Below are 11,685 nucleotides of genomic sequence, written 5' to 3'. Positions count from 1 at the left end.
AGGAAAGGGCTGGAAATGTTCAACTCTGTCCAACCCAGAAAGACCTGCACAGGGCACGGGCCAGAGAGAATCCAAACAACAGAAACTGGCCAGCTGCCCACTCAACCGTGTTTCCTTCGAGGGATCGAACTCTGGATATTTATAAGCTCGATTCATCAGTACTGCCTGCCATTGAAGCTTTCTCTCAGAATCTCCAAAACCCTAAAATGTAGGTGGTACAGTAATCACATCCCCAGGTCCAAAGGAAAGCACTGAGTTTAATGAGATGGTTCAGCCATGGGTGGTGTGGTTGGGGGCATGCGATTTAATTACTGGGATTATGGTCAAGAGTTATCAGAGGGGAGCTCAGGCAGGGCAAGATGGCAGCAGACCCATCAGGAAAGAGTTTTCTTCTGTTTCTAGGGCTGAAGGACCAACAGTGATAGATGGGCCTTGGGACTACCAGAAGACATTAGGGGAACCCCTTCCATTTACTGCCTCCTCCCACTTCCTCTCAACATGCAGGTCCTGGCAAGAGAGACTTTGGTGAGGCAACACATCCTTCCCAGGACCCTGTGTCCTGGATCCCCAGCCTACTACTCTCACCCCTGCCCTCTGTCGATGGTCTGGGGAGGTCTCTCTAAGATCTGTAGAGGTTGACACAGATGTGCCATCCTTGAACCTTTAACCATCTGCACCCAGAAGGTGTTAAAAATAAAGTTTGCTAAAAATAAAATCCCAGTAAGTCTCCATGTCTGAGTCTCCATGCATGATGTGGGTACCCTACTCATGGGTCACAGGGCTGCTCAGCTTACGTACCTCTGCCTGCCAGGGCAACAGGATGGTCTGGGCCCGCAGCAGTGCAGTTGGAGAAGATCACCAGGTCCTAGTGAAGTTCTGAGTTCTGTCTAGTGAAAGACAAAAGGATGACTCACTGGTGATAGGAGAGGGCAGGTCCACTGTGCCTTGGATCCCTTAGAAAAATTCTGGGGAGAAGGTGGGGAGAAGGTGGGATGGCAACACTCCAACAGGAGGAAACTTCAAAATGTGTAGTCTTCTTTACAAGTCAGGAATGAGATCTCCAGTCTCTAGGCAAGGGTCAAAGGCTTGGAGTCTCAGGAGTGTGGGGTTTTGCAGACACCTGCAGGGGTACAGACCCATGAGGGGGGCACCTCCCCAGCCCAATACCTCAATATGGAGTGCAGAGAGGAAATCCCTGAGCCCATGCCACTGCTGGCTGTGAGCCCAGTCATGCTCCCTGGCCAGGCAGAAGAGGCTCTGCAAGGACCAGGACCAACCAGGAGGGTACCCCAAAGACCTCCTATACTCCAAATCGTGGTTTCTGCGTACCTCCAAATCGTAATTAAAGCTTTGAAGAGAAGGGTGTCCAAGTGAGGATGCCAACCTGAGCCTGGCAGGGATTGTGCGTTTCCCTCCTTGCTCACATGTTTGGGAGTTCTCTGTTAAGGGCGCGAGTCACAACCAAGAAGACCCCTGCCCTCTGAGGCAATGGAGAGGACAGGAACTTGAGAGTCAAATGCTGATGGTAAGGAGAGGACATCTCACTTACTGCGGGGAGGATGAGAGACCCCTTCTTGCTCTCCAGAGTGTGAAAAGGAGGAAGTCCCCCGCTGTCCCGCTAAGGGGCTGCTAAATGATGGGCGGCCTCTGTGCTCTGAGACAGTGGAGAGGTTATGAGAGCAACCCCCATAATTCAGCCCATTAAGAGGTGGGGGAATGAAGCTTGGCAGTGTGGGTCCCCGCTGCCCTTTGAGATAGTGGAGAGGAAGTTGGAACCACCGCAGTAATCTCAGCCAGGTGGGAGGTTTGGGTACAGAGGGTGCCCCTCCCCACACCCGTTGTGCTCTGAGTTACTGGAGAGGAGGCTGGAGCCGCACTCCGCCCAAGCTGTTCTGTGTTATAGGAGAGAGAAGGGCAGACGACCTTGTGGCGGAGTGTGGGAGGGCAGAAGGAGAGGGCGACCTGGGGCGGGGGGCAGCGGTGCCCCCTCCCCCGCCCGACGCCAGCCCCTAGCCTCCGCCCGCGCGCAGCCTGGCCGTCGGGGGGCGGTGGTGGGTGCGGGCCGGCGCCGCCTCTGCGCGGAGGCCGGCTGCGCCGTGCCGGGTGGGGAGAGGCGGGCCGAGGGGCCCCTGTCGCACCCGCCCCCTCCCGCGCGGTGGCGGCGGCGGCGCCTGGAGCTGCCCTGAGGCCGCCGCCCGGCCCCCGCCCGCGCGTCAGCGCGCCCAGCCTGGGGCGCCGAGCTCCGCCTGCGCCGGAGGCCCCTGCGCGCAGCTCCGGGTGCTGGCAGCGGCCGGCCGAGGCGGCGCGGGGGTGGGACGCGGGCGGCCGCGGCTAGAGGCGCTGCCCCGGCTGGGCGCGCACGGCGGGCGCCCCGCGAGCCGCCCCGATGTGGCAGGAGGCGATGCGGCGCCGCCGCTACCTGCGGGACCGCGCCGAGGCGGCGGCGGCGGCGGCGGCGGGCGGCGGCGACGGGCTGCAGCGGTCCCGGGACTGGCTGTACGAGTCCTACTACTGCATGAGCCAGCAGCACCCGCTGATCGTCTTCCTGCTGCTCATCGTCATGGGCGCCTGCCTCGCCCTGCTGGCTGTCTTCTTCGCGCTCGGGCTGGTGAGTGGCCTCCCCGCTGCTTTGGCCCCGCGCGTTCCCGGTCCCCAGGAAGGACCTAGCCCGCGACCACGTCCCGCCGGGATCTGCGCTTGGCCGGCTGCTGGCTGCTCCGCCTGCCGGCCCGCGGCCGGCCTGGTTGGAGCAGGGTTGCGGGCAGGGGAAAAGTTTCCTTGGAAGGCTTTCTTTGCCCAAAATAAAGTTGACAGGGTGTTCGCCAGGTGGACGGGCAGAGCGTGTGGATTTTACATCTCTGCGCACCCGCTGGCAAACTCCTCTGCGCTCTGCTCCCCGGCCGCTGCCTGCAACATCCGCTCAAATAGGTCTCCACAGAATCAGCCCTCGGGCTTCTTGGAGCGTCCGCTCTTGCTTCCATTCCAGTCCACTGACAGCCCCTGAGCTGGGGTTTCAGTAAGGTCTGGGCATTTTTCACGTTTTCAAAAGCCTGCCTTGGGAAAGTAGCTAGCTAATGGCAAGAGAAATGCAAAAAGATATGACAAGATACGATTGCACACCTTTGCCTTTAAATCTGTTTCTGTTTAGCCCAGAGACAGAAAGTGATGGAGTGTTGAGCGGTTGCACATTTCACATCTTAGGAGATGTCAATGAAGCAGCATTTCAGACGGACCCTCGCTTTTTTTTTTTTTTTAATTTCTGGAGGGGTAGTCAACGTATCTACAGTTTCGTGCAGGTTATTAAAGTCCATTTCATCACTAGGAGCATAATGCAGCTCAACAGCTAATGCCAATTTTGCCAGTTTTTATTTTTCAACAGAAATCCTTGGCACACTCCCTTAAACAGTGAGAGGAAATCTGTAGATGGCGGTAACTTCCTGTTACTGATCTCTCCTGAGTGTGTGGTTCAAAGTTTTGCACTGCCCATGGTATGCGTGTGCAGATTGTGTGCAAGCCTTCGATTATTCGGGATTTTTTTTTTTTTTTATTCGTGGTTGTGCTGGTCATGCCTCCACTTGAATGATAAATTTTGATCTTAGAGTGCAAATATATGCTCATATTTATTTACCTCCAGGAGCAAAGAAGTGGATCTTGCTTATATTTGACTAAATGCTCAAAATAGCTGTCTCTGGTATTTGATAATTTGTTTTGGGTATCCTAAGCCAGATGGTGCTCACATATTATGCATGGGAAGAATGTAACCATCATGTTTTATATATATATATATATATATATATATATATATATATATATATATTAGTTTCTTCTTTCTCTATACTACTCAATGGTTGCTGTATTCATAGTGAGTTCCAGAGATAAGAAGAGCAAATCCAGTGTAGGAGGCTATGACGTCACAGGTCAGAAAGTGGTCTTTGTATGTAATGTGTGGAGAAAGAGCCCCTCCTGCTTCCTGTAGTCTACTGTGGATAGAGAGACGCCCCACACCCTCACCTGGGACCAGCCTTGAACATCCTGGAAGAGCATCTCTGTCACTCTTTACTGCTTTTAGGATAAAAAGGAGTTGGAGAGAGATTTCTGTCCAGTCTCATTGGGCAAGCAGTCTCTAAAGACATGTTCTTTTTGTTCCTCTACTTGCGGGGAAGAAAACATGAACGACTTTTCCTTTGGAAATCTATTCTGCCAGGGCATTTGTGCTTGTGATTCTCCTGAGCCTGTAATTCTAACTGTTCTGGCTTGTTCTTTTCTAAATGGAAAGAAGGAGCAGCAGGTGATGGCCTATTTATAGTACCATTAATACAGTTAGACAAGTGCGAAGTTCATGTTCACTGTGCACATTACTTTGTTTTCTATGATAGAACACTTTAATTCTTAAACCTCATTGATATAGATGTTCTTGGATGGGTCCGTGAGATATTTAGTGAAGTGGGGTTTAAAGCACCTTTCTCTGAACTGTCTTTGTTCTTCATATTTGTGTTTCTTTAAAAACTTCCTTTATGTTCTGATTGGCTTGGCGCAAATGTGGCATAGTATCCTTTTAAAACTTTATCCACGGCCTCTTTATTATTCTTTGATAGCCATCATTTCCACTCCTTCTTTGCTGAATCACTTGAAGCACAGAGTGGGCATTCCCCATGGCATGTCTGTCACCCAGGGGGATGGACAGTGGGATGGAACCTGCTTTCTGCTATACGCGTCCACGGTCTCATACCTACTGTGTAAATCCTTAGCAGTGATGAGCTGTGTGGAAATGTTCCCATAGAGGGTGACTGGATTGACTGGATGTGGTAGGCTCTTTTCAGATGGAGACGTGGCTGCAGGGCTGTTTGAAATGGGTAGTGTCTGGGAGACATAGGTGCTGTCTTACAAAATTGCACTGTAGAAAGCACTGGGATAATTCTGAGCTCTCAATAGCTCGTTTCCATTTTGTTTTTAGTAATAGCATAGCCAGCAGCTCTACTTTTCAAAAGACATTCTCCCTCTGGATAGTCAAAGAGAGCTGGTGGTAGGAACATTGAAGATGGAGTGGTGCTACTTTAGAGCTGCGTGTACATGGGTGGGGATGAGTTCGTGTCCCTGAATGAGCAGAGGTTGGCTTCTGAAAGGTCTGACTTTGGGGTGGAAGTACTGTGGCTGCTTTGGGCCCTGCCGGGTTTCCTACCTTGGAGCACTTTGCTGGAATAGCTGGGCTCTCATGTAATTCAGGAGTGAAGCAGATCTATTTTTGCTCCCTGAAATCTTGGACGGATTCCTTCCTTCCCCTGAATCTGCCTGGTTTTCATTTCCATTAGATTTTCATCAGTTCTTGTAGTAGAGAAAGTCTGGCAGTTTTCTTAATGCACCTTCCTGGTCTCCTAGAACATTTGGATTACAGGATGATTTTAGCATATCCCAAGTACATAGAGATTTTTTTACTATAGGTAATTGCCTTTGTATGAAGGGATTTGAAATATATATTAAAAGGGGGTGGGAAGCAAGCTTTGTTTTGATTTTCCTTATTTTTTTTTTTCTAGTTGAAATTGTTCAAAAAATGACTTCATTTCATTTCAATCTCTAGTTAATCCATGATTCTGCTTTATTGACTATGAAGTTAAAGTGATCCTCAGAGTAGTTTTACTATTCTGTAAAAATAAAACCTGAATTAAAACTTTGCAATCTTGCGTAGTTCATTATTTTCCACATAAAAATCTACAAAAATTCATTTTAGTCTATACTTATTAATAATTATCCAAATACAGGAAACAAAATGAATAGAAGACAGGATGATGAATATTAAATTTTCACATTCTAGTTAATAATATTTTCTTTGCTTTGCATGGAAAGTTTTGGTTTAAAGTCTGATTTAGATTTTTTTCTACATCCATTTATTGAGTGCCTATCAAGTGTCAGGCACAGGAGAGTCTGGTGGGAAGAGCAAAATAAGCTTGACCCCTAAACCAGAAAACTTAGAACTAGTGAGACCACACCAAGTCATACATCTATCGTCTCATGTTGTTTTTGAGATCTGGTTCTCATCTGTGAATGCACAAGAACTCCTTTTTAGAACAAAATTATCTCATTTATGATGTCTCAAATCAGCCAGCTTTTCTCAAAACTTGCCTGTCATTGTTAGGAAAGGTTGATATCCATTTTTTAGTTTGTCAGAATACCAGCTGGTTGCAGCCAGATTTGTTTGGGTAAAGTTTATGATTAGGAATAGTCAATATCTCAATTTGAATAGAACTGTTTCTTCCCATAAATTTTATGTCAGTTACTTCAATAAAATCATTTTTATTATTGATTTAACATTATCATGAAATAAAGGCTGGCACTTTTATTAAATAAAAGTAGGTATACTATGCAGGACTGGGAATGTGACACCTTTTTTATGCTGATGGAGTGAGCTGGCTTTTAAGAACGGAACCATAAGTACTTTTCATTATCAATCAATTTTCCAGCATTAGGTGTTTTTTGCTAAGGGTAAATATATCTGACTCTTATCTCATCCTTCATACAAAGATAAAAGTCAGACAGTATTTTACTACTAATAAATAATATTATTTCCCAAAATAAACAAACGGACCCTATCATTTGATAAGTGGAAGCAAGCTTTATTATTTCAATCTTTCAGTGCCCCTAGTGGATGGAAGACACCCTTTTCTTGAAAGGTTGAAGATTGGGAAGGCACATAGGTACACCCCAGATCTCCCCTACGGATTAGGAAGTTCTGTGCTTTCTTTCTTGAGCCTCAAATCCTGGGAGTGGAAAAGAACAGAGCATGTTCCTAGGTATTGGAGCAAAGGTGGCTAAAGATACATCTTTTTGTTCATTTCTATACATGCAGGAGAATATTGATCCGCAGGTGTTAGTAATTTGCAACCAGTAATCCACTAAGTCATTTCAGTTATAATTTACCTGTGGCATAAACAAAAACCAGGGAAAAACTGTAATTTTCTGCAGGAAAGGTGGTTGCAATTTATAGGAGTAGCAAAAAAAAAAAATCTCAAAGAAACTGGAGGCATCCTCTTGATATTAAAATACATGCTGAAGACTAGAGAGGCAACTCAGTGGTAGACCACTTGGATTTGATCCTCAGTACCTGAAACATTTTTTTTTTTTTTAAGAAAAAGAAAAAAAAAATGCATGATTAAATTCAACTTGCCTTCCCTGTTGTGAAAACACTGTAGGCTGTAGTGGTTAAGAGCATCTATCTATGTTGGAATTCTGGCTTTGTCCCTTTCTGTGTTTCCACTTCTTGGACCTTGGGCAACTTGTTTAATTCCCGTTTCCTTGTTTGTAAAATGAAATGGCACCTGCTTCATAAGGCGATGATCCAAGTTAGTACATGCAAGAAAGTCCTTAGACACAGAAGGAGCCCCAATGTCTGTTAGCTGATGGCATTTTCCTTGTTACCATGAAAGAAGGCTGTAGCCATATTGCTTTAGGGCTGGAGTTCTACAGATGGGGAAACTGAGGCCCAGAAAGCATGGGTCATGCAGCTGCGTAGTCGGGGCCAGGTCACAGGGCATTGGCTTTTTCCTGAGTAACTTCTCTGGAAAGCATTGGAGATCTGGATTCCCAGTTCTTGTCTGGTTACAATGGCCGTCTTTGTGGAAATTCCTCCTTATGTGAAAATCCTCAATCTTCATTCTGTGTAACAGAGTTGCATTTCATTTTTTCTCTCTTTCAGTGATGAAGATATTTGGGTAGAGATGTTCTTCATGGTTGACTCTTTGGATTGAATTGGTAGAACCATTTATTTTTATTATGCTAAATATCATCAACATCTGCCCCATTAAGCAGAGCATCCATTGTGGTTTGCTTTTGTTGAGAAGTCCCTGACATAGATGGTTAGGATGCTATACCCATTCCTGTTAAGTGTGATTCTTACTGATATTTGGAATCATACATTCCACTGAAAACTGGGAGACCCTGTTAGAGCTGATATTACTCTGTTAAGATTTGATGGTTGTGCTAATTATGTATTCCATCAGTGATTGTTAGTCATGGGAGAACCCCTGTGAGGTCTTTGGGCTCAATCCTTTGGTATATGCATCCATTCTACAACTTGGCATTGGTCTGTTGAACTGGAGCCATTCCTTCCCTCACTGAATATTTCCTGAGCACCTTCTGGGGAAGGCACTATGATTGGCATCACCCTGATTGGCACTTTACCTGTATGTCATCGCTGATACACTGATGTGTTATCTTAAACTACAGTTTGCCCCTCTGGGGTGGTCTACCATTTTGGACCCTGTGTGTGCCTCCACCTGTGACTCTCGGTGCTGCATGTTCAAATTCAAGCTCTCTTAGTTGGGAGGGTGCTGGCTCCTGGTTGCCTCCTTCTTTTTCTGAGCATTCCTCCCTCTGTTGATTTCTACCTCCGAGGCCTGCAAAACTCACAAACTATTCAGAGGAGTTCATCTCCACATTCCTGTCATCTGAAGTTCAGATCCGTTCTTTGGGTTCATTTTCACTCTTCAACTAATTGCTGACTCTTCCAGGAAGCAACTTGGCATCCCCTGTATTTAACAAAACGCTAAGAATGTAACAGGTGCTTAATTGATGTAGGCATCCTGCACCATGTTGCTACGTTTTCCTCACCAGCTGCATCTCCCTCCTGTAGCCCACCGGTGGAAATCACAGTGTTGCTGGTAGACCTGGCTCTTGGCCGCGATGTTGCCTCTTATTACACATTTCTGACAAGTTAAATTAACTCTTCTATTCTCAATTACTCTCATGAAATGAAATGAATAACAACTAGGTTCTCCCGGAGCTTTGTTGAGCAGTAAGTATGATAGACCATATGAGCATTTAGTGTAACACTGGGAACATATTATATCCCAAACAAATGTAAGTCTCTGTTATTGTATCTAGACCACAGAGGGGATGTCCTCATCAAGGGCTCTTATAGACAAATGGAAACAAAATGTGTGCTCAGAGTTTTAATTATGTAATAAATGTTTTACATGTAACTTTGAGTTATTAAAAAAAAAAAAAGCAGAGATAGGAGAAACATACATTTTTTTAGGGGGGTGGGGGGAGTGTACCGGAATTGAACTCAGAAGGACTAGGCCACTGAGCCACATACCCAGCCCTATTTTGTATTTTATTTAGAGACAGGATCTCACTGAGTTACTTAGTGCCTCTCTTTTGCTGAGTCTGGCTTTGAACTCGCGATCCTCCTGCCTCAGCCTCCTGAGCCGCTAGGATTACAGATGTGCGTCACTGCGCCTGGCGAGCATAGATTTTGGAGCACCAAAATTCTTGCCACATTGGCATTCCTACCGCCTAACATCCTTTTCAGTTTTGTTGGCTTTGGATGAGTTTATATAAAATTACTCAGGAGTAAGGTGATATTTGTGGTGTGACTGCATAGCTTCAGATTAGGAAATAGACACCCACTGTTGACTCTGGCCACCTCTGGGAGGAGGAAGGTGGGTCACAGAGCTACCTTGTGTGTGCAGTGAAGTTGACAAGATGAAGCCTGTGCTCCTTCAGCGTCGCTTTGTATAAGAATAATGCAGTAAAATAAAAGGCACAAGGAAGGGGGCGGGAGGAGGTTTGGAGGAAGTTTCCATCAGTCCAGCCGTTTCTTTCTGGCAGTGTTGCAAACACTTCCTCTTGTTCCCTTCTTTACCTGGGCCTCTGCAGGTGAGGGAGCCCCTGAGAACCTGGGCCAGCCAGTTCTGAGCCAGTTTCAGAACACCTCTGTGGGCGGGGGTGGGGGTTCATGAGCCTCCCCCCGCCCCCCACGTCTTGGCTGCTAGGGACACCAGCATCTGAGTCCAATCAAGTCATGTTTGAAAAAGTCAGGATTGAAGTGGGGATTTTCAGTTATCAGGGTAACTGAAATACGGTGAGTGAATAATTTATTGAATTTGGGGGTGCAGACCTGAAAAACAATAGTTCTTTCAGAACTTTGAAATTCTGAAGATTTCTCAAGAAGGTGGTTATTGTCTGAGAGAATTCTGAGGGAGATCACGCCACAAGGGTCACTGCCCACAGAAGGTTCCTGATGGAGAAGATGGCGGAGCAGCAGGAGGAGCCCTGACTGCAGGGCTTAGAAGGAGAAATCCTGACCTCTCTCTTCAGTGTTCCTCTCCGTCCCTCAGACGTCATGATGTCAGGACGCTGCAGCTAGGGCAAGCCAGAGCTCGGAGGCACTGGCTTTTATTCCTAAGCCTTACTCACAGCCTGAGTTATTGTATATGTGTATGTGTTTTAGTGCCCTGTATTATTTTAAAAACTATATAAAGAATAAAAGGAAAAAAAAAAGATTTTAAGCTATTATGGATCTGGAGTCATCGTATGGAAAAGAAAACCTTGGAAAAGTCCATGACTAAAACTAATTAAATCTATTAATGTTTTTTTTTTTTTTAAATTACAAAAGAAAACAGGGGCAGGAATGAACTGTATGATGAAGAGAGGTTACCACAGCTCCCAGAGGTGCTGATCCTAACGGCGAATGTCCCCATCACTGACCTGCAGTTAATTCAAACACGTAATGTCCATGTTCTTTGGAATTGGACGTCAGGTACACAGAATGGATTAATCATTTGATTAATTTGATTAGCGTTGGATTCTTGAGCATAATCCTCCTTGCTCTATATTTGGCTCACTTATTTATTTATAAATAAATAAACCTAGTTGGATAGAATACCAACAAATATATACCTCCAGGTACATATTTCTGTCTACATGTTCCACCCATTCCATTCTGCTATCTCTCTTCAGATGTAAACTTCATATGGAAATTGCTTTTTTATTACTTTTTCTCTTCTTTGTATTCATTTTATCATTATACATATAACAAATGATAGACAGTCCCTAGCTTACGATGGTTCAACCCACTTGAATCAAATGTATGAAATATGATATGTCAAGAGCTATGTAATGTTTTGAACAACTAATAATAAAAAAAAAGAAAATGGAAAAAATAGAAAACCCTTGATAAACAATTAAACTGTAATATAACCTTAAAAAAAAAAGCACATCCTGTTTATTATGTGCGGAACTGAATCACAGGGTCTTCCAGGTGCCCCACGTGGACTGTCATACCATTGACAAATGATGAGTTATATTTAATCTTTTCTAAAAGCAAAGCCTTTGATTTCTTTTTGTTGTTTTATTATGCTGGTATTATAATATTGACAGAATTGGTGCCTGGGGTCCCTGGGGCTCTTTCCTGCTTTTAAGGGGAATTCATTCACAGTTTATCCATTAAGAATGATGTTGTTGAGAGTTTTTGTAGGTATCCTCTGAGATTTCCTTGTATTCTAATCTACCAAAAGAAAGAAAGAAAGAAAGTATCGACTTTTACCAAGTGGAGATAACCATGTGCTTTGGGGGGAGTTTTTAATTTGTCAGTGTACTGAATTGAAATTATAGATTTCTCTAACATTAAGCAACTTTTTATATTCCTGTGACAAATTCAGTTTTCATGATATCTCATGAAAGCTTGTGGGTAATGTGTTAATATTTTATTTAAGATTTTTGCGGATATTCTTTGGCTGCAATAGATTTGAAAATTTCCTTTATCAGCCTGTTATTTCTTTTTTAAAATAGATTTTTTTCTAGTCTTATAAAATAAGTTAGGGAGTATATTTTCCCTTTTGGTTTTTTTAAAAGAAGTTTTCACCATGTTGGAAAGAGTTGATGTAATTTGCCTAGAAAGGCAAGGGCTTC

At 44.8% G+C, this 11,685-nt stretch overlaps 1 protein-coding gene across 1 annotated transcript in view; it reads left to right on the top strand.

The window, feature by feature from the left end:
* The first annotated feature begins 2,386 nt into the window (after positions 1-2,386).
* The window catches only part of Adcy2 (adenylate cyclase 2), a 377,019-nt gene continuing 367,720 nt past the window's right edge, over positions 2,387-11,685 (top strand). The window contains exon 1 of the mRNA XM_046430364.1: positions 2,387-2,608. Coding sequence (XP_046286320.1) covers positions 2,387-2,608 — 222 coding nt within the window. The remainder of the gene's footprint in view (positions 2,609-11,685) is intronic.

The sequence above is a fragment of the Marmota monax genome, unplaced genomic scaffold (genome assembly GCF_021218885.2).
Source record: "Marmota monax isolate L192 unplaced genomic scaffold, Marmota_monax_Labrador192_F-V1.1 WCK01_AAM20220418_F8-fsc00082, whole genome shotgun sequence".
Lineage (NCBI taxonomy): Eukaryota > Metazoa > Chordata > Mammalia > Rodentia > Sciuridae > Marmota > Marmota monax.
Note: the sequence above shows the minus strand (reverse complement) of the source record. Positions and strands in the feature narration are given on the sequence as shown.